The sequence below is a fragment of the Athene cunicularia genome, assembly GCF_003259725.1.
Source record: "Athene cunicularia isolate RWA chromosome 5 unlocalized genomic scaffold, athCun1 chr5_part1, whole genome shotgun sequence".
Lineage (NCBI taxonomy): Eukaryota > Metazoa > Chordata > Aves > Strigiformes > Strigidae > Athene > Athene cunicularia.
In genome coordinates this window covers 39893923-39914149 of record NW_020799101.1, presented here as the reverse complement: position 1 = coordinate 39914149, position 20227 = coordinate 39893923, and the positions used below count along the sequence as shown (strand labels likewise).

At 39.0% G+C, this 20227-nt stretch overlaps 1 protein-coding gene across 1 annotated transcript in view; it reads left to right on the top strand.

The window, feature by feature from the left end:
- The window catches only part of STARD9 (StAR related lipid transfer domain containing 9), a 105528-nt gene that overhangs the window by 32519 nt on the left and 52782 nt on the right, over positions 1-20227 (top strand). The window contains exons 4-8 of the mRNA XM_026849325.1: positions 9399-9515; positions 11607-11639; positions 11729-11790; positions 12373-12485; positions 17972-18041. Of these exons, the coding sequence (XP_026705126.1) occupies positions 9399-9515; positions 11607-11639; positions 11729-11790; positions 12373-12485; positions 17972-18041 (395 nt within the window). The remainder of the gene's footprint in view (positions 1-9398; positions 9516-11606; positions 11640-11728; positions 11791-12372; positions 12486-17971; positions 18042-20227) is intronic.

Genomic DNA, 20227 nt, shown 5'->3' with positions numbered 1-20227 from the left:
TTTTCCAGAAATTGAGGGAATAAAAATCAAAAAAAACACCACAAAACAAAAAAACAGCAAAACCCCCTTATTTATCAATATTGTTCCCTTAAATTTGCAAACTTGGTGTTGCATGCTGTCCCTGGAGGTACTGGTTTTTTGGTTGGGTGGTTTGGTGTTTTTTTTTTAATGTTACTCAGAGACTTTGCTTGAGTGACTTGGGAAAACTTCCAGTTTCCCAAATTATTAAACCCCAAAGGAAAACAGACAATTTACAGTAGTTTAAAACAACTGCTTTTTGTTTCCTTCTGCAATTCAGGTTCTGATTGGATTAAGAAAAAGGGGTGTTTTACTCCAGGAAATTCTTATTGCCAAAACTTAATTTCTGATAGAATGCCCCCATTATCTTTGAAATTAAAGCATTTATTACTGTAAGAGGGACATTATCACAGAATAAAGAGAGCCCATTGCAGTTACAATGTAAAATATATATTTGCTGTCATCGAGTATCCTGGTTTTATGGCCATTCAATGCATAGTAATTCAATGAAAAGTCAAAGATACTAATATTAACTGAGCTTCATGTTACAATAGTCAATAGCATTACTTTGCATCTTATGCATTAAAGGAGAGTTGTCTCCAACTTTTTTTTAGGATCAAAAGAAAAACTGACAGCCAACACATTTCTGTCTATCCTTGTGACACATAGCAAGGTTATAGATTTCAGGGATTGTCCACAGGCCATTGGTTTGATAGTAACTAAGAGGTCAAGGAATATAAAAGAAAAAAAGGCTGCATAATATACACAGGCAATTGGGAGAAATAGAATATGCTAAAACTTTTGTACGAAAAAGAAATAAGCCTTTTTGAAAAGAAGAGTTTAAAACCAAAAAGCTTAACACTTTCAATATCCAAGCAAAGATTACAACATAAACTAACGAAGTCCCAAACCATCACTGTTAATAACAAATGTCTGTCACTTATGGTGTCTGACTGGATGTGCCCCATGCCATATTTTATTTGTTTTTGGCACTAACACACACACACACAAAAAAAAGTGTGTTCATTCCAGAAGAAAATATAGTCATCTGTCTGCTATGTACATTTATACTCAGGCATGCAGGTCTAATGTGATATAATCTGAGGCTAATAAATAGAGGATTTTTCAGTATCTTGAAAATTCATTATTTAAGAAAGATGTAGAGAAGCCACTTATAAATTTTGACTTAAGCCAGCAAAAGAGAGAGCTGAGATTTTTAGCTTCAGAAGATTTCTGAGCCAGCTGTCCAGATGGGAAAGGATCAGAATAGAATATCACTTCCCTGTTATAAATCTCTTGGTAGTGGAAAAAGTTTGTTTTGCTTATTACCCACAAATCTAATGCAAAGTACACTCCAAATTTCTAAAAAGGGAGAGTTTTACTATTTTAGTGTTGTGAAACTGATTTTTATAAAGGGTCATTCAACAGGAAGAAAAAAAAAAGTCGTCTTTCAGTTGGTTGTCGCTGTTTCTTTGAACATGTGATATGCTTTCATTGAAATCCCTGGGACTCCTTCAATTTTTGTATCTTTCAGTAATGCAAGGTGCATTTCCAGTTAATGTTCTTCATATGTCATTTTAAAAATGGACTGTTTGGAAGAGTAAAAATTCTCAATTATTCTTGAAAAAGCAACCCCAAAACATGTCTCAATTTGTTCTGTTTTATCAATGTTTATTTTCTTTTAAAATGGATAATAAATCCAGACTTTCTTATGAAGGATGACCTGATATAAAGTGTTTGTTGCGGTTTTATTTTGTGTTCCAAGCTGACAGCGGTTTGCACTTCATGACTTTTCACTTCCAATAGAGTTTCAGAGATTGGTTGCAGAGTGGCACATTCATTTGACCTCGTAATACATTTGGATTTCAAAGAAAATGTATAGTCAAATCTTTCTAGCTTTTAATTTTAAATAGGATTAATTCAATAGTGATAATTAGGCTGCTCTAAGTGACTACTTTATTGTTGCCTGTCCCGGTTTGGGTGAGTGGCAGTGGGGTTTTGGTAGCAGGGGAGGGGGCTACAAGGTCGCTGCTGTGAGAAGCTCCCCTGGCTCTGCGTCAGGCCGTCCTTTGCACCAAGACTAGGCAATTTTCTGTGCCTCTCTGCAATAACATGTTTAGGAAGGGGAACCCGGGAGGAGCTGTGGGAGTTGTAAGGAGAAATTTCGAGGAGAACATCTGTGCAGACACCAAGGTCAGTGGAAGAATGGAGGAGGAAGGGGAGCAGCTGTGCTGGAGCAGAGACTCCCCTGTATCCAGTGGTGAGAGGGGTGCGGTGGAGCAGACAGTGATCTGCAGCCTGTGGGGCCCCACGCCAGGACAGGTGACTGCACCCGAAGGAGACCAGGACCCCATGGGAAGAAGGTCCTGCTGTTGTAGTTGAGTGCTGGGAGAACTGCAACACGTTGGGGGAAGACCCACCCAGCCGTGGGAGTGACTCGTGTTGGAGCTGGTCTGTGGAGGACTGTCTGCTGTGAGAGGGGGACGGTGCTGGAACAGGGGAGGGATGCCAAAAGCCTCTACCCCCAACCCAAGGAGGAAGAAGCAGCAGGACTGACTGCACCCCCCATCCTGCCCCCTGTGCCGCTGGGGGAGAGGAGGTAGAGATAACAGGAGCAAAGCTGAGCCCAGGAAGAAGGGAGGGATGGGGGAAGGTGTTTTTAAGATATGGTAACACTTCTCACAGCCCTACTCTCTGTTAAGTGGTGGTGGTGTTAGTGTCTGTATTAAGAAAAGAAAGAACATATATTTAATGAGTCTGGTTTTGCCTGTGCCTTTAGAGGATGAAGTCATCCCTCACTGTCCTTATCTCAAACTTCCTGGGTCTTTTGCTTCCCTCCTTCTCAGCACTAGCCGAGAAACAGAGAGTGACCAGTGTCTTTGCTTATTTTCCCCTTCTCGGTGTTGTGGGGGAAGGGGTGAGTGAGCAGCTGCACGATGCTCAGTTGCCCTCTGAGCTCAAACCATGACATTTCCCTACATAACAGCAATTAGAACCTGAATTTGTCCTCATTTGAATGTTTTGCTTATATGTCATATGAAAATTCTTTTGTCTTTGATATATTTATTTGGTTATATGAAACTGAGTTTTGGGGATTTAGATGGCCTCAATTTGTCATTCAGAAGTATTTGGAAAACATACACTGTAGTGAGACTTTATCTGAAGTATTTTCTGTTTGTGTCTTCAAAATTCTACAACCCAGGTCTAAACAGCCTGTATTAGAATTGGCTAGAAATACCTGTCGATGCTCACCGGTTATAAGGTAGTGACCAAATTAAAAGAGCTGGTGTGCAAGCCAGAGGAGAAAAAGAAAAGCAAGATAAATTGATGGGAAGTGGGCATACTTATCTCACACAGGCATTCCCTTTGGTGTGACTGCCAATGGTAAATTTGACCTTATAATTCTAGATTTAAGGTGCTGGACTTGAGATGCATAAAATCTTTTAAGAGTCACTTTTTTTTTTTTTTTTTTTTTTTTATAGAATCATAAAATTATTTTAAGACTGTTAATTTTAAAAAATACTACATTTGGAGGGGGGTGGGCAAGGAATTTAACTTTTTGTGATCAAATAGTCTACCATCTAATAGACACTTAAAGGCATTTGTCAGGGCTGATAACACCAAGCCCAGGCTCATGGAGTATAAGTCTTTTATTCTTTGCTTGAATGGTAGTTTTCCTTGGATGATGCGGAATTCTGTAAGACTACAAGACTTTGCACTGGAGGTTTGTTGAAACAACAACTCTGAAGAGAAATGACGCTAATCGAGGGAGAGGGAGAGACAGAAAGAGGAGCTGCACAGCTGCTTATGTGAGATTTTACAGTCAGCAGCTTAATTTATATGTTCTGCAAATATTTAGACTCGGAACTATTTCTTGTATCTTCTAATGGAGCATTGAAATAGGTTTTGAAATTTTAGTGATTTATACTTGAAGTAGATGATTCTTACCTAATATAAACCAGCTTCAACCCCAAATCTGTTCATATTGCAACAACTTGGACAGCATTTTAGTATGCCTGAACTGCACAATTAGGACATTTTAACTATATTTTAGATTAAACCTTTTCCTTTCTGCCATCTGTACTGAAGGTCCTGTAATGAGGACTAACTGGTATGATTCAGGACTTGTTAGATTTGAACTGGAACCTGGCCACTTTGTACTGAGCATGCCAGCAAAGTACCTTGAATGATAACAGTTGTCTTATATACCCTCTCATAATTTCTTCGGAAAGGCATGTTTCTTCCAGTATTAGGACAGTTGACAGGTAATAAATTGTAGAATGTTTCACAGATCATATTGGGATATAGACCAGATACAGCTGGGCAAGTGCAGAACAAGGCATAGTGAAGCCAGTTAAGGCTTTGTTGAAAGAGGCATTCTTGCATGGAACAAACTGAACAGTGCCAATCTTGTAGAGCAGCCACGCAGGGAAGACATAGTAATCTCTGCCAAATGGCGTGTTCTCTGCAGGAAGCCGTATCCAACTCATGTTCTTTGAAAAAAAAAATCTCGCTTTCCTGAAGTTTCATTTCAAAAATGAGACTTAGCAGAATCCCAGAAGAATCCTCCTTTTTTTTTTTTTTTTTCTCCTTGTGATCAACAAAGCTCAACAAATGATTTGACTGATTATATAATGAAATATGCCTAGTATGTATGTCCACAATAATTAATCTTAGTATTTTTTGGTATAATCTGCAGCTGTTGATGCTGATGGGTATTTGGACTAATGCCTCTGATATTAATACAGAAAAAGCTTTGATTTCAATTACTCTCCTTTATTTTTAAACAAACAATAAATTCATTGCTGTGCTTCTCTTCTCCATTTTTTCTGCAGTACACTAAAACAAAGAGGCTTTTCTGACTAAACTGAGACTATATTCAATTAAATGAACTGTAATTTATCCTCACAAAAGGAGAGAGAGTAATTTGCCAGAAAGAATAAACACAGAACTGTACAGATCAGCTTTTAATAGGATTTCAGTAAATAATTTTCGAAAATCTCATTCATTATCATAGGGTTATGGCACTGTTTTCAGAGTTATCCAATTCTGTTCGTAATAATACGTCTTCTCTCAAGACCTAATTCAAAGAGGACTGATTTGAAACATTTGAATTGAAGAGTCTGAGTAGCTGTGTGTATTTAATAGAAAGTAAATGTAACAGAGTTTTGCTTCACTGGGACCTTGGAGTTAAATGTCCTATCAGAGAGCCCAGTCTATGAGGAGAGAGGGAGAGAGCACACAGTAATTTGCACAGTTGGCTTAAATTGCTGTGGATCTTCTAAAATCACAAGGGATTTTATGAACACAAGTGAGAACATCCCACAGTTTTCTGCTAATGGATAGCATTATTCCTACTTTATCCGTAGGATAATTGAACCATTAAAATGTTAAATGAGTTGCACAGTGTCATATAAAAAGTTTTAACAACAGAGCTAGAAGTAAAATGCAGTTCTAAAATTCCAACTTTAATGTCCAGATGACATCGCTAGCATTGTTATCCCAGAGGCTTCCCACCTTGTGAAGATTTTGGTTTATGATACTTAGATCAATTAATAACTCTCAAAGATCCATTATGAACCTCCAGAAAGGAGGACAGCTCTTAGTGAGGATATTATCAGAATCAAGATACTTGTCTAGGCTGCATTTATCCCTGTTCTCAGAGGTTCTACAATGTGAAGTACAGGTTTCTGAATTGATACGGCGTACACAGGCTGGTTTTGGGGATCTTCTGTGTACAATGAGCCATGCAAAAATCCTGAATTTATTCAATGTTGATACTCTGACGAGAAGTAGGCACAGACTCGCCTTGCTTCTATTACTTCAAGATAATACATCCTGTCATTCATTCTTAGCCCTACTCTTTATACTGCCTGACTCCTATCCCACTGGATTTGCTGGTCCAGAATCCTACCCTCTGGACTCCAGATCTACAAATGTCTGCCTTTCGTACTTTTGTCCCTGTTCTTTGTCCTCCCTATTAACCCAACCCAAGGCCTTAGGCAAACAGGTTGGGTGGCTCAAGAATTATGTTATGAACATTTTGCTTTGCAGTCTTGGGGGGGGTATGATTCTGACATCTAAGTGAATAGTAAGCAGCAGAGTAAAAGGCTGGGAGAGCAGAGAGGAGGCGAATTCTGGAAGTTGGGGGGCAAAGGGCAGGCAGAGTGGGCAGGAGGAAGGCAATGACTGTTTAGTAACACAAAGACATTTGAAAGAGGGTGCCATTCTTTCATTTTTTAAAAGGCTGTGTGACATGCTGTTCATGACACAGATTTAAATTATAGGGAATTTCTTAGTGGCCTTCCAGGGCTGAGAATCAGTCTGTGGTATTTGGCGCAGGCTTGTATGCATTTCCCCTGGTAGCTGGCAGCTGCTGGAGCAGCTGGCAGTGTCCCATGTTTGGGCTGGTCACAGAATCACAGAATCATCAAGGTTGGAAAAGACCTTGAAGATCATCCAGTCCAACCATTAACCTAATACTGACTGTTCCCAACTACACCAGATCCCTCAGCACTGTGTCAACCTGACTCTTAAACCCCTCCAGGGATGGGGACTCCACCACCTCCCTGGGCAGCCCATTCCAACACCCAACAACCCCTTCTGGAAAGAAATGCTTCCTGATATCCAGTCTAAACCTTCCCAGGCATAACTTGAGGCCATTCCCTCTTGTCCTAACACTTATTACTTGGTTAAAGAGACTCATCCCCAGCTCTCTGCACCCTCCTTTCAGGGACCTGTAGAGGGCCATGAGGTCTCCCCTCAGCCTCCTCTTCTCCAGACTAAACCCCCCCAGTTCCCTCAGCCGCTCCCCGTACGACCTGTGCTCCAGACCCTGCACCAGCTCTGTTGCCCTTCTCTGGACACGCTCGAGTCATTCAATGTCCTTTTTGTAGTGAGGGGCCCAAAACTGAACACAGGAATCGAGGGGCGGCCCCACCAGTGCCGAGTACAGGGGTCAGATCCCTTCCCTGTCCCTGCTGGCCACGCTATTGCTGACACAAGCCAGGATGCCATTGGCCTTCTTGGCCACCTGGACACACTGCTGGCTCCTGTTCAGCCGGCTGTCAATCACCCCCCCAGGTCCCTCTCTGACTGGCAGCTCTCCAGCCACTCCTCCCCAAGCCTGTAGCGCTGCTGGGGGTTGTTGTGGCAGTCATACCCTCTTCCCCAAAGCAGTACGTCTTTATTACCTATAATAACTGGTATAACTGGTTGCAGTTTGGTGTAGCAGGTGAGTTTTTACTGGCCTACACGGTCATGAGTTGTGAGCCTCTGTGTTGTCCTTGGTCAGTGTACAGTTTTACTATAAGGGATTAGTTAAACAGATTTCTGAACTCATGAGACTGACCTATGGGCTGTACAACATCAAGGAACTTGATCCTGCATTGATTGATGACTCCTGCCAAGGATCAGTTGCAGTGATTTGCATTGCTGCTGTTAATGCTCAGATGCTTTCCTAAATTCTTTATTGAAGAAAATACCACTATAACAGATTAATGTTATTTTAAATACAGGGCTGACCTCTTTCTTCACTGAGACTAGAAGGAGTGCATCAGTCAGAATCATTGTTTTGCCTGTAGCTTGCTCTGTGTTTATCACTGTGCTCTAAAGCAGTGACATGCTTATGGTCAAATATAGTGTGATCATCTCTGGCTGTTACCTGTGGCAGCCTCTTAGAAGATTGACGTGACTATTGCCGAATGACTAGAACAAATAGTGAATCTCAGTTCAGAAGCAGGAACTATGCTGGGATGGTATACATGGCATACTGTCTACACGTGGCCAAATGCAATCAGGTTACCCAAACAAAAACAGTAAATCAGGAGCAATGGAAGACTTGGAACGTGTCATAAAAGTGAACTCTGAAACAAACACAGGGCTGGTTTCTGCAGACCTTCTTCATGTAAGAAATCCCATTGCAGTCAGACCCAATGAATCCCACTGATTAAGTAAAATAAAAGAAACAGGGATAATGATTTTTAAGTGGAGCTCCCATAGATGAAGGGATATAAGTAAAAACAGATGTTGAAACACTGCTAGAAGCAACCACTAAGAAAACTCAACGCCCAGCCTAATCCCTGCACTTACATTTTCCCAAAACTCGGAAAGCAAGCCTCAGGGACAAAGTGCTGCCTTTGTTTTTTTAATAATTTCCAGTATATACTTGATTTATAAGGAACAGTTTCCTCTCAGTTCTTGTTGTGGAATCAGGAAACATTTGTATCTGAGATGGTTAGCAGAACTTCCACTTTTGTAATGGCTCTGAGACAGGTTTCTAGTGGTAACCCCGTTCTGCTGCTGGATGGAAGAAACTTCCTTTTCCCCTTAACCATATCAAGTGCCACTTTGCCTCCTTGTCTACAGGGTTCAGAAACTGCTTTGTAATTGTTGCTCTGGTTTTTAATCTTTCTTTTGCCTGGTGCTTTGAATGTGTAGCTAGTTTTTCTGTGTGAATGGCCAAACCATTAATACTTAAGGTTTCTTTTGAAAGGCCGAAGCTGTGCTACAGGGTTGGCAGCCTGCCTACTGGAACCTTTTGCTCCACAAGGCACTTCCTAGCAAACCTTACCAGGTGTCATTTCAGACGGTCCACGGTATGGTTTTGATGTGCTGAGAACATGGTCACAACATGGGGCAGCTGTGTCTCCATGAAGGGAACAGGGAAAGCAAAAGAAATGACTGTTCAGATCTTGTTGTATGGGAGGTCTGGCTGCAATGGTCCAACTTTTGCAGCCACAGCGGGACCAATGCAAGCTTTGGAAGACCCTAGGGGTTGACACTGACTTGTTGGTAATAGTTCCTGGCTCTGTATTATAATGAGCAAAAAGCAGCACACATCACTGTGCCTGTGGCATGAACAGAAAATAAAGCATTTAGCCTTCAGTGGTGTCAGTTACTGACCAGATGGGTCAGATGGAAGTGTTGCTTGGGTGAGGTCTGCTTGCAGGCTATGGGTTAGACTTAGCTTTGCTTTTGACCTGTAATTCTGACGCCTAATGCTCCTATTAATGTCATTGCATCAAAGTGCCTTGATCATGCTTTTCTGTCAGATTTATGCTAAAGACCGTAAAAACTCAGGGTGGGGGAGAGCCTCAAGAATTCTGAGTCGAAATAAAATAAGAGATAGCAGGCAGGGAAGCACAACTAAACTCTAATACTTGGTTTCAGCACTCTGCTTGGCATACCAGCATCTGGAGGAAGATATAACAAGTGAATGCTGGGCACTTAACATTGTGTCTGATAAATTAGAAAGACACATACTGTGAAGATCCTCATTCCCATTGAGTTATTCAAGCTGCAAGATCTATAAGTAACGCAGAGTGTTTATAGGGAGGCATATTATTCATGGACTGTTTTGTTTCTGTTGGTCTTTTCAGGTGTTCCAGGACCTTGGTACTTCTGTGTTGTCAGGTGCATTTAGAGGATACAACATCTGCCTCTTTGCATACGGACAGACAGGTTCAGGGAAAACGTACACAATGATGGGAACACCCGTGAGTTACACCAGTCATTTTACACTTAGGGTTGAGGGTGGGACATCCAGCTGAAACATTCCTTTATTTTTAAACTGTCATTATGGTGCTTGTTGAGCAGAATGCTTATACATGTTTTATTTGGTATTGATATATATAAAATTAGTCAGGCCTTTACATTTAGGTAAATAATGTAGCATCAGCTAAAAAAATCTAGAAAATATGGCGTAGTTTAAATATTTTAGATAACCTTGATCTTACTATGTATGAATCTTATCACCATGTTAGAGTGATAAAATCTATAGAAAAAAAATCTATACCCCTGAATAATTCTGGGTTTTAGAAATGTATAGCTCAAGGTAATACAATGTATTCATTCTCATAGAGTTTTTTGGCAGTCTGAGCTATGTTGAAATTAAATTCCTTTTTCAAATAAAACTGGACACAATTCACAGGAATACTTTTGTAACAGGCTTCATTATCTACTTGAGACATTTATCTCTTGCAGAAGTTATCCTTTAGCCTGTGGAAACTGATAACTTGCTTCACTTCCAGTTTTGAAATATATTTGAATGGTGTTCAAAGAAGCTGTTACATTTTAAGATTTTTTTTCTACAAGGAACCACTTAAAGTACATTTAAATCTTGGTACTCAGATGGATGGAGTCAATTGAGGATCTCCTGTGTTCTGCTGCAACACAAGGCAATTTGATATCTATCCATGAATATTCTTGGCTGTTGGTGAAACATGCCCCTGAAAAAGTAAACTTTTATTTAACAGTTTGAATGAACCTCTACTTCCTACACCCATGGGATTCAGTTTTTAAGGTGAAATAAGGGTAACATTTGTTCAAACCCTGAAGATAAAACTGTTCTGTCATGGTTTGTGCTTTTGATAAAGTTTGGATTTTTAAAGTTTTATTTTTCTCACAGACATCAGCAATAGGGTTTTGTTAAATCATGACCTGATTCTTCATTCATTTTATGTAAGATTGAGCTTAACTCCATGAAAGCCTGAAGAACTGTTAAAATTGGGGTTAATCGGTGGCAAACTAAGATATTTGTATTACATTATTTTGAAAATATCTTAGCAATTCATAATGGCCACATCTTGAAATTATCATTGTTTCCAAGGAAATTTCCAGGTATAGAGTTTCTAAGACATTTCTGGCTTATGAAGTGATTTCTTTCTCCACTTGAACCTTGGTTTGATCTGCTCTTTAATAACATGTATTCACCGTGGAAGAGTGTTAAAAACTAGGAAGAAACAAGTGAACTGAACTTCTGTCCACTTGACAAACCTGGACTTTCTCTCCCCAACGCCATTTCAAGTGTTCCTTCTAAAAGCCTTTCATGCTATTCAGCAAGCAGATTCCACCTAAGCCTTAGCGTCTTTCTCAGGGCACGTTGGCACCGTGCTCGCTAAAGTGTGAGCAATCATGTCATAAGAACAGTTCATTGCACAAAATCACACTGTTAACTCAGTGCTGTGTAGACTGTTTGGGCGAAGTCTAAATCAGCTAGTTTGGGTACTGTTAGCAGCCCTTATCCCATTCTTTCTGAGAGACCAAACTTATAAATCTAGAACATACGGCTATTCTAAGCCTGTTCTGTGACTCCACAGCATAAAAAAATAAAAGTAGAATAAGGAAAAGCCAGAATATTCATGAGCAATCAAGCTAGTTTCAGTGTTGGCCTTGCAAATCTAGACTGCAACACCTCTGACATAGGCATGTCCAGTGTCTTTACACCAAAAAGCTCTTGGATTTAACCCAAGCCTCTAAACTTTCTGTCAATGGTGTATAAATTGTTCTAAAATGACTTTTGCTATAAAATGTATTTGCACTGAAGCCAAGGTAGCTGACATTATTCAGTGCACAAGTCCCTGCAGGTTCCACGTGCAAGAGGCTTCAACAGGAGTCGTAGAGCATTGCCATGCTGCTCTGAACTACACTCCAGGGCGGTTTGTGTTGTAATCCACCATACAGTCATTATTTTAATGCTGAACTATGATTCTGTCCTTTTCTTACAACTTGGCTTTTATTTAAAAGTAAGTTTTTCAAGAGCGATAGCAAGTATATTGTTTAATTTTTTTTCTGTTTATTATTTAAAGGCATCCATTGGGCTCACACCTCGTATATGTGAGGTACTTATTTTTTATTTCACTTGCATTTGTTTAAGCAGTTAGATTTTCTTGATGGATGTAAAATTAACATAAATTTCTGGTCTGTGCAGGGCCTCTTTTCAAGGAAGGATGATTACTCAGACCAGACAGCATCTTGCAGAGTAAAGGTCAGGTAAGTGTGTCACTGTTTTGGTCAATGCTATGAATGCTTTCAACAAGATATTCCTGTAATCAAACAAAGAAAAGACTAGTTTATTTTGTTTCTGTTTATTCAGATGATAATAATTTTGGAACAAGGAGGAGAACACAGAGGAAGGATGAGAAAGTGTTAGTTTTAGTTTTCCGTCTCAGTGTAGTTCTTTGGATGCTGTCCACTTCTGTATAGACAGCTGAAGTAGGAGTGCCTTAAAAATTTAGTTCCTGTTTAACTCTTAAATTTGAGCCATAATCCTACATTCCATTCTTATTCATCGTTCTCATTGATCTAATGAAGCATTGTGTTTGGAAATCTGAGAATTTGAACCCACTAGTGCTATTTTATGAATTTGTAAATAAAATACTGAATGCTTCTTGGAAATTTTTCACTAGTTCTTTCTACATGCACTTCATGGAAAGGTGCTCTAACAGAAAGCATGAAAATTAATTCATTAACTATCATGAAAGATCTATGTAAGATTCAGGTAGTTACATAGTCTAAATACATGCTTTCTCTTTTTTTAATCATGTGCATTTAACATTTATTTTTCCTTTTCAGTTTTCTTGAAATATATAATGAGCGTGTCCGAGATTTGTTAAAACAATCAGACCGAAAGAAACCTTACACACTTCGAGTCCGAGAACACCCTGAAATGGGACCATATGTACAAGGTGAGAGCAGCTTCACAGCTAGCATCAGCATTTCAAGTAAACATGCATCAGTTCTGTATGTATCATTGCATATGTTCCTGGAGTGATTCTAATTGCTTCTGCTCTTCAGGAGTTACTTTCCTCAAATATTTTACTTGTTCATATGAACATGTGTAATACACTGAAAGCTTTCCCTCTGTTATCCCACTGGCTGGATATCCTGCACTTTTCTGTTTGCCTTTCCAGGCATAGGTCATTTGTGAGCCATAGCGTTTTGCTTGCTTTTATGTTAAATAAATCTTACCTTAAAAAAAATATCTATCAACATCATCTCTAAATGGGTTCTCCAGGCCAGCCTAAGGTCCCTCCATACCTTTTCAGTCCTTGGCAGCAGTATATGTGTAAAATAATAATAATAATAATAATAAAGTAGTAGATAAATTCAACTGTTTGATGTTGCAGGCCAGGCGATGAGAAGTGATTAAAATCTGTATTACCCAGGTGAGAGCCCAGCAAGCTTCATTTTCCTTCGTTAAACTGAAAAAGTACAGGATGGGTAATGTAGGTGCATTATATGATTTTAAAACATCACAGGCTTTTTAATTCACACTTGCAACGGCAGCCCCTCAGGTGGCTTGGTGTTTTCTTGTGAATCATAGCTTTCAAATCAGGTGACATATAATAGTACAGATGGAAGAGACCCCACGTGTATTTTTTTTCTATTTCAGTTTGTCTTACTTTAGTTCTTAGCTTCTCTCTCACTGCTTTTGTACTACTTCCAGTTCATTTTCACTTCTGATCAGTGCCTTCGCTTCAGGGTCTTACATGGCTTTAAACTGGAGTTTGGCCGCTGGTACTTTGTAAATGGATTAGCTCCCAGTGTAACTCTGCCTGCTACGCTGCTGTTGATCTGACCAACAACTGACAAAAGGCACGTCTCGCAAAATCAGTGCACCAGTGCAAAATCGTACAGAGTAGCTTTACGGTGGAGATCAGATTTTTTTCCAAACTGATGTAAGTTTCAGAAATTAGTGAGTTTATTTAGAAATAAGTGCTATGGGTTTTTTTTTTCACTGTGCCTTATATCTGGTGGGCAGAATTCCAAAGCTGCCTCTGGTATTACTCTGCAACTGCTTGGCTGGCCACCAAGTGGGCAGTAACACCTGGGGGGTATACATTTAGTATGCAAAATGTGTATCACACAATTTTATTGGTCCTGTCACAGCAGATCAAACACTGATTTGTTCTGGCTTTTAAATAGAGTTCTTGTCTCTGTTTTGTGACTTCCCCTTGATCTCCCTGATTGATGTTTTTCCCTCTCTTTTTTTCTTTATCATGGGATTACCTGTCAGATTGTTATCCTTACTTCAGAGATTAAGGCAAAATGTGACAACAGATAGGGTGACTTGACCGTGTGATTGAATGGAGTCTGGAATTCCCAGCTCGCATTCCCTAGGCACCTGCATTACGGGTCATAATACATCTAACAACTGATGGTTGTTGCCAATTCCTTCTCTCAAAATTTGAAATAACCACTTGGGAAGAGTTGAACTTGCATGGTCCTATACACAAAGGGACTGTCTGGCATTCTGGTTATTTCAACTGTGCTTTCCCAGCACATCAGCATCCTGTTTAGGGAGAGCTGGAAAATAGATGAATTGATGATCTCATTAGTATGGCCAACTTATCATTCTTTGAAAAGCAGATTCATAGACATTTGGCCTTTATTGAGGTCTTTCCAAGATTCTCTTTCTACCTGCTTGTTATTGGAGAACTTCGTTGTTGGTGGAGTACAGATACTAATTATTTTCTTTTAGCAGCTGCTCATTCAACACACAAGAATAGGTCTTTAAACTGCTTCCTTCCTTGGCAGTTTCCATCTCTTTTCTCAGGCCTTATATCTCCAGTGATTCCTTGGCTGCATATAATGGAGTTTCCTTGTTTTAAAAGAAAATGAAGTTATAGCTTCTGCCAATGGGCTGGCCTGCCTTTTGTCACTATTTTGTCTTCATCTGGAACCTTCCAGCCCAAATCTGTCACTTCTTTTCCAGTTCTGGTTTGGTTTTTCTTGTGGTGTATTTTGGTTGGTGTTTTGTTGTTTGGTTTGTTTTTTTTTTTAATTTAATTTTAGCCCTTTTGAATAAGGGTTTTATATTTAGATACAACTAAAAACTTTTAAGTGGAACAATTTTATGCTAGAGTTTTGAATATCCCGTAAAAGTTCCCAACTGATTAGATTTTGTAAAATAAGAGGAAAGGATAATGGAAAAAGATTAACCTAAATAGTATTTGCCAGCTTTGGCCACATCTGTAAATCCAGTATGAATACTTTATTTTAGAAGATTCTCTCCCACTGTATCTTATGACAGCCTCCAGAAATAATTTTGTTAATGACTATAAAAAAAAATTAATTTTAATGATAAATGTGATTTGCATTTTTAGAAAAACTGATCAAATACATGAAAAATGAAGTAATTTCTCTGCTGAAGGCATCATGGGCTGCAATTAGATGCTCTTGTGAGAGCATGTGAACAGAAGTGATTTCAGGCTGATGAGTCAGTGGCTTAGGGCAACAGTCAGATGACATAGTTCTTTTTTATATGCATATATAAGTATAAATAAATAAATATGCTTATGTACAGTTCACACAATTAGGGACTTCAATTTGCTTTACTTGAGACAGCCCTGGTGTCTTTTGGGAAGAGGGACTAATAAAAAATGTGCAATTACATAGCTCCTTTTGGAACTGCACTTGTTCGCTCACATCAAAAGTAAGGAGCGGTGAGAAAGTCCAGCGGTCTTTTGAATGCAGGTGAGGAGTCCAGTTAGCTTGATTTTAATAACATCAAATTCAAGAAAGTGAAGTGGTTCATAACACTTGTACAAAATTTCTCAACTGCAGTAATATATTGCTGCAATCAACCGTTGCTGATCTCTAACGAGAGCCTTCTACGTGCTGAAGTCGTTTTTGGCAGGTTTATTTGTCGGCTCTCTGTGCAGGACTATTGTTTCCAATAGCTAGATGGCTGAGATCAGAAACATCAGCAAGCTTACTAGAAGGGGATCTTATTTTGTATTCCCTTTCCAGGCAATTTGCTTTATGCAAGAAATAAAAATTATGAACGTTAGCAAAGCTCAGAAATTTTCCATTATTTCCTATAGATCCAGTATGTTAAGGACTAGCATCTGTATTTGCATCATACATCTTGCAAGCCATCAGCAATTTTAAGGTTTACTGACTTAGATCAGGAGCTCCCCAGTGTACCATTAGTTTGTCAGTTGTGTGGTTGGTGTCAATGATATCAGAGTACAGTTAGCACTGGATAAAAAACAGACAGAAAGGAAAATCAGAAAATTTAACCCCTTTAAGGATGCTTAGATGCTCTGGGCAATGCATTTTCCATTTGCAAGTCCAGTCAGGAAGTCCCAGCTCCAACTACTAAGTATTTTGAATAGTTTCCAGCCCATCATTTTTCCATGTAAAGACTGTGAGATTGTAGCCTTTAAAATGCTGAAGTGTTTCAGTGCTTTGGGTTGGAATCATTTCAAACTTCTCCCTCACAGATGGTTGCACTGTTAAGGAATCGGCCTCTTAAATCAGGAAATGATGCAATCTATTTTGTTACTCTGAGACAGATTTCTGGGGGAGATCCTGTCTTACTCCAAGGCAGATTTCTAGACGAGCAAGTGGTTTTGATCTTTCTATGGGACTTGAAAATGACTTTTTTTTTTCTAACAGCCAACAGAACACTTTGTCATTGCTTTTCAAACAACATTTACAATATTTCATTTAGCTTATTGAAAAACTAAATGTTTTGAACTCTGTGCTAGATTCACTTATGGAAATGTAGGTAGGTAAGAATTTCTTCCATGCCTCCATTTTATAACTGGATTTTTAGTCACTTAAATAAGACCCTGAAGCAGGGTCTGGGAAAACAATACGTGATAGTTTCCATATTCGGAGCTTTGAAGATCCCAGTGCTGTTGGAAAAATAATGGACCTCTTCCTCAAGTGGAAAATGTGATAACTTCTGGAATTAATGTATTGTAAAGGGACACTAGAGAGCAGAAGAAATGCTTTTGTTTGAAAATCATCCTAAAAATTGTGTGTGTGCAAGAGTGCATGCATGCACAGTACAGTGCAGAGTTCTTTTGTTTTTTTTTTTGAAGTGTGCATGATCCAAAAATCTTTTTTTTCCTCTTTATGTGTATCAGTTGTTAAAGGACTGAAATAAATTCCTATCTTTGCTTTCGATTCTGCTTTCATCTAAAGTTAAGAAAGCTGTTACCATGTAAGGATAAACTCCAACAATGTCAAAAGTACTTACTTCAGTCTTGTTGAATTTTATATTGAATTTGACTTACATTCTAGCAGCAGATAAATTATCCGATCCAAATAAATCATATTTTTCAGTACTCTGTCTTCATCCACACTTTTGTGGCCTGCAATAAAACAAACCAGACCTAAATCAGTGCAGGGGTAAGGAAATACCCCTGGATTCCAGCTGTCAGAGGAAACATTCTGCAGAGGAGTGTTTTACTAGGAACTGTGTGATGAAGACTTGCTTCACAACTCCGGTGTGTTTTTAGGAGTCAGTGCAGTACAAATGATAACTGATGATCATCACCGTAAAATACAAATGAGGCATATTAAACTGGGTTTATGTGAAATACAAGCCTGTTGAGGTTAACTTTGTGTGTCTGCTGGAATTTGCACTTTGCAAGGGGCTGGCAGTGCCGCCGCAGCACAGCAGCACACTGCCCTCCGCCGGGGCCGGCTGACTCACAGCCACCGCTCTGAAAGCAGGCTCTGCAATGCAGGATTTCTTTCGTTTGTTTTCATGAGGGGTTTTCCCCCTTAAAAATAAAATAAAATTAAAAAAAAAAATTAAAAATAAAATTAAAAAAAAAAAACAAAAACAAACAAAAAAAACCCCCACCAAACAACAGAAAACTGAAAACAGAAGTTAGGAAAAGGCCAGATGTTTCATGTCATTATTTGGGCACCCTCTGGGGAGAAAAGAGCATGAAGGTGAAGACTCCTTCGTGTTGCAGGCTGAAGCCTAGTTAAGTAAATGGTAACTATTCACAGGGGTTGGTTCCTAATTTTGTTTGTTGCCTGAGCAAAGCCATTATCCAGAGGCAATGAATGACAAAAGCTTCTTTACAGGATCAGTGCCCAATTAGCAGTGAAATAGCTGAAAATTTCTTATGGAGTTTCAGTTATACTGTTTTTTTATGTAACATTGTTCTGCAGACAAGTTGGAAAAAGGTCTATACTTTAAAGGTACAAGGCATTTTTTTTAGTTCTGATGTCACTGCATCTGAAGGATGGACTGAAATGTTTTATTTTTTTTAAACTAAAATAGAGTTTTTTAAAAATAAAATAGTTACTCTAGTGAGAGACTACTTGTAGAACAGATTGGCATCCCAGCAGAACATCCTTGTACTTCTGATGTTGAGTAAACTAAGAAAAACATGCATTTAACTCTTTTTATCTTTGTCAGGATTGACTCAACATTTAGTTACAGACTACAAGCAAGTTGTAGAACTTCTAGAAGAAGGAATAGCTAAAAGGTATTTTATAAAGCAAAAACTAGCTCCATCTTTATTTAACACTTCTTTCATCGTGTGTTGATTTCGTTAATGTTTATTTTACTGACAGTATTGCCAATGCTTTGTCATGCCACGATGACAGATTTGCTGATCCTGCACGACGTACACATAAGATGTTATGTTTCTTTATATTATCCACAGTAAGAACTACAAGCACTCATAAAATTGTTTCTTCAAAACTGATCCCATCCTGAGTTATCCACAAAATTCCGCTATCTGTCTGGGATAAAAAATGCTGTAATTAAACTTCCATTTTTCTCCTCCACTTGCTCATGACGCTTGAGACTGTATAGCTTTCAACTCACTTTTTAGTGTAACAGTGATTTAAAATGGATGAAAAGATAGTGGGTTTTACTTAATTTCTAAAAGTATTTGTTTTATAATTATGTTTTAATTTTTATAAGTATTTTTTTTAAAGTTCTTGTTCCAAATCATGCCACGTTGGCTACAAGAGGACTGTGGGAATTGTCACACCAATGAAGCCAATGATTTTGGCTTTCATTAGTCAAGATACTTTTTTACTTTTTTGACAGAGAGCCTTGGATATCCATTGGATTTCCATTACAGTGATGGAAAAGTGATATCCTTGGATTTCCATTACAGTGATGGAAAAGAGTTTTATTTGAAAGCATGCTCCAAATACAAATCACAGTTCCAAAACTGATATTAAGTCTTATCGTAAGAGAGGTGGAGATTTTAGAATATCAATGATGCTGGGAAGTAAATAAAAACTAAGCTGAGTTACCACAGAAACATAAAATAAACAGCAGGATTAAGTTTTGCTGCTTCTGCTTGTAACGATTAAGAGATGCAATTCTATGGTAAGAAGAGACTTTTTCAGAACAACAAAATTTCAGTCTGCCTGGTAATATAATCCTACCCTACAGTTGTCTCATTGCTAATGAGGAAATAGAAGATGCAGAGAAAACAAAATCAGAGGTTCAATATTTTCTGTGTAAGTTTGTGTGATGCCGAAGTTGTCACTTGCATGAAACCTAGCAACTTCTTTTTCTGAGTAAAACTTACTTGGAATATACATGAAACTCCTCTTTACCTTTTTTTTTTTTTTTGTGTGTGTAATATTCTGCAGAGTATTTATTAGCACATTATAACTGCAAACAAACTAATTTAAAACATCTGCAGTCTGAGAAATGATGCTAAATGAGTATCAGCAAGGTCTTAGGGGTAAAGAGGGTGAGGAAGAGGTTGCAATTGTCCCACATGGCTGGAGGCAGGAGTGGAGCAGAATGGGACAGGATGGCTCCAGGTCTGACTATACAGGAAAGATAGGAGGGAAAACTCCCCTTGAACAGGAAAGATAGGAGGGGAAACTCCCCTTAAATATGGGTGGTGCCTTTCATGGGGCAGAGAGCAGCTCCTGTGCTAACAAGCCACAGAGTTTACTGGAGGCATTTTTTTTGCCAGTTGGTTTTATCAGGCCGTCTCCAGCCATGCTCTGGCTGCACCCATCCATCATAAAATTAAACAAAAAAGATTTTCAACACGCAATCATTATCTTTGTTGTAACTCTCAGTGCTGCTTTTTTTTTTTTTTTTTTTTTTTTTTTTTTTCTCTTGACACTTTGCAAGGCTCAGTCTCAAATGCTTAAGAATAACATTTTTAAAATGCAGGAAATACAAATTTCCAAAAGCATAGCCCTGGTGCTGTGTAAAGCAAAACAACCAATGAATCTAGATAATATTATTAGAACAGTTTAAAACGTATACCACATACCGTGATGAAATAGACTATATGAAAAATGTAACACACATGTTCTTCCATTAAAATGCTCACGTGGTTGTGAGTAGTCGAGTTGTGAACGTGCCCTCCAGTCACCCTGTGTATTGTTGGGGGTGAGAAGCGAGTACTGACGCTTCCTCCTCCAAACCGCAGTCCCTTCCTATTTCTCTTTTGCTTCATAGACATCAGTGCTGTTCCTTTACATTCTCTGTCCACTGTAGAGCTGTTTTCTGTCTTCTGCCCTTTACTTAATTGTTTGTCTTCCTCCCCCAGCATCTGGAGACTAGTTCATGTTCTGCTTCCTCAGCTTAGGCTCACTCACAGCCATGGTGCACTAGGCTGCCTGCAGCGGCTGGCAGCGCCCGCTCACAGGGCCGTGGAGGTGTAGGAAGCAGAGAGCGGGGGGG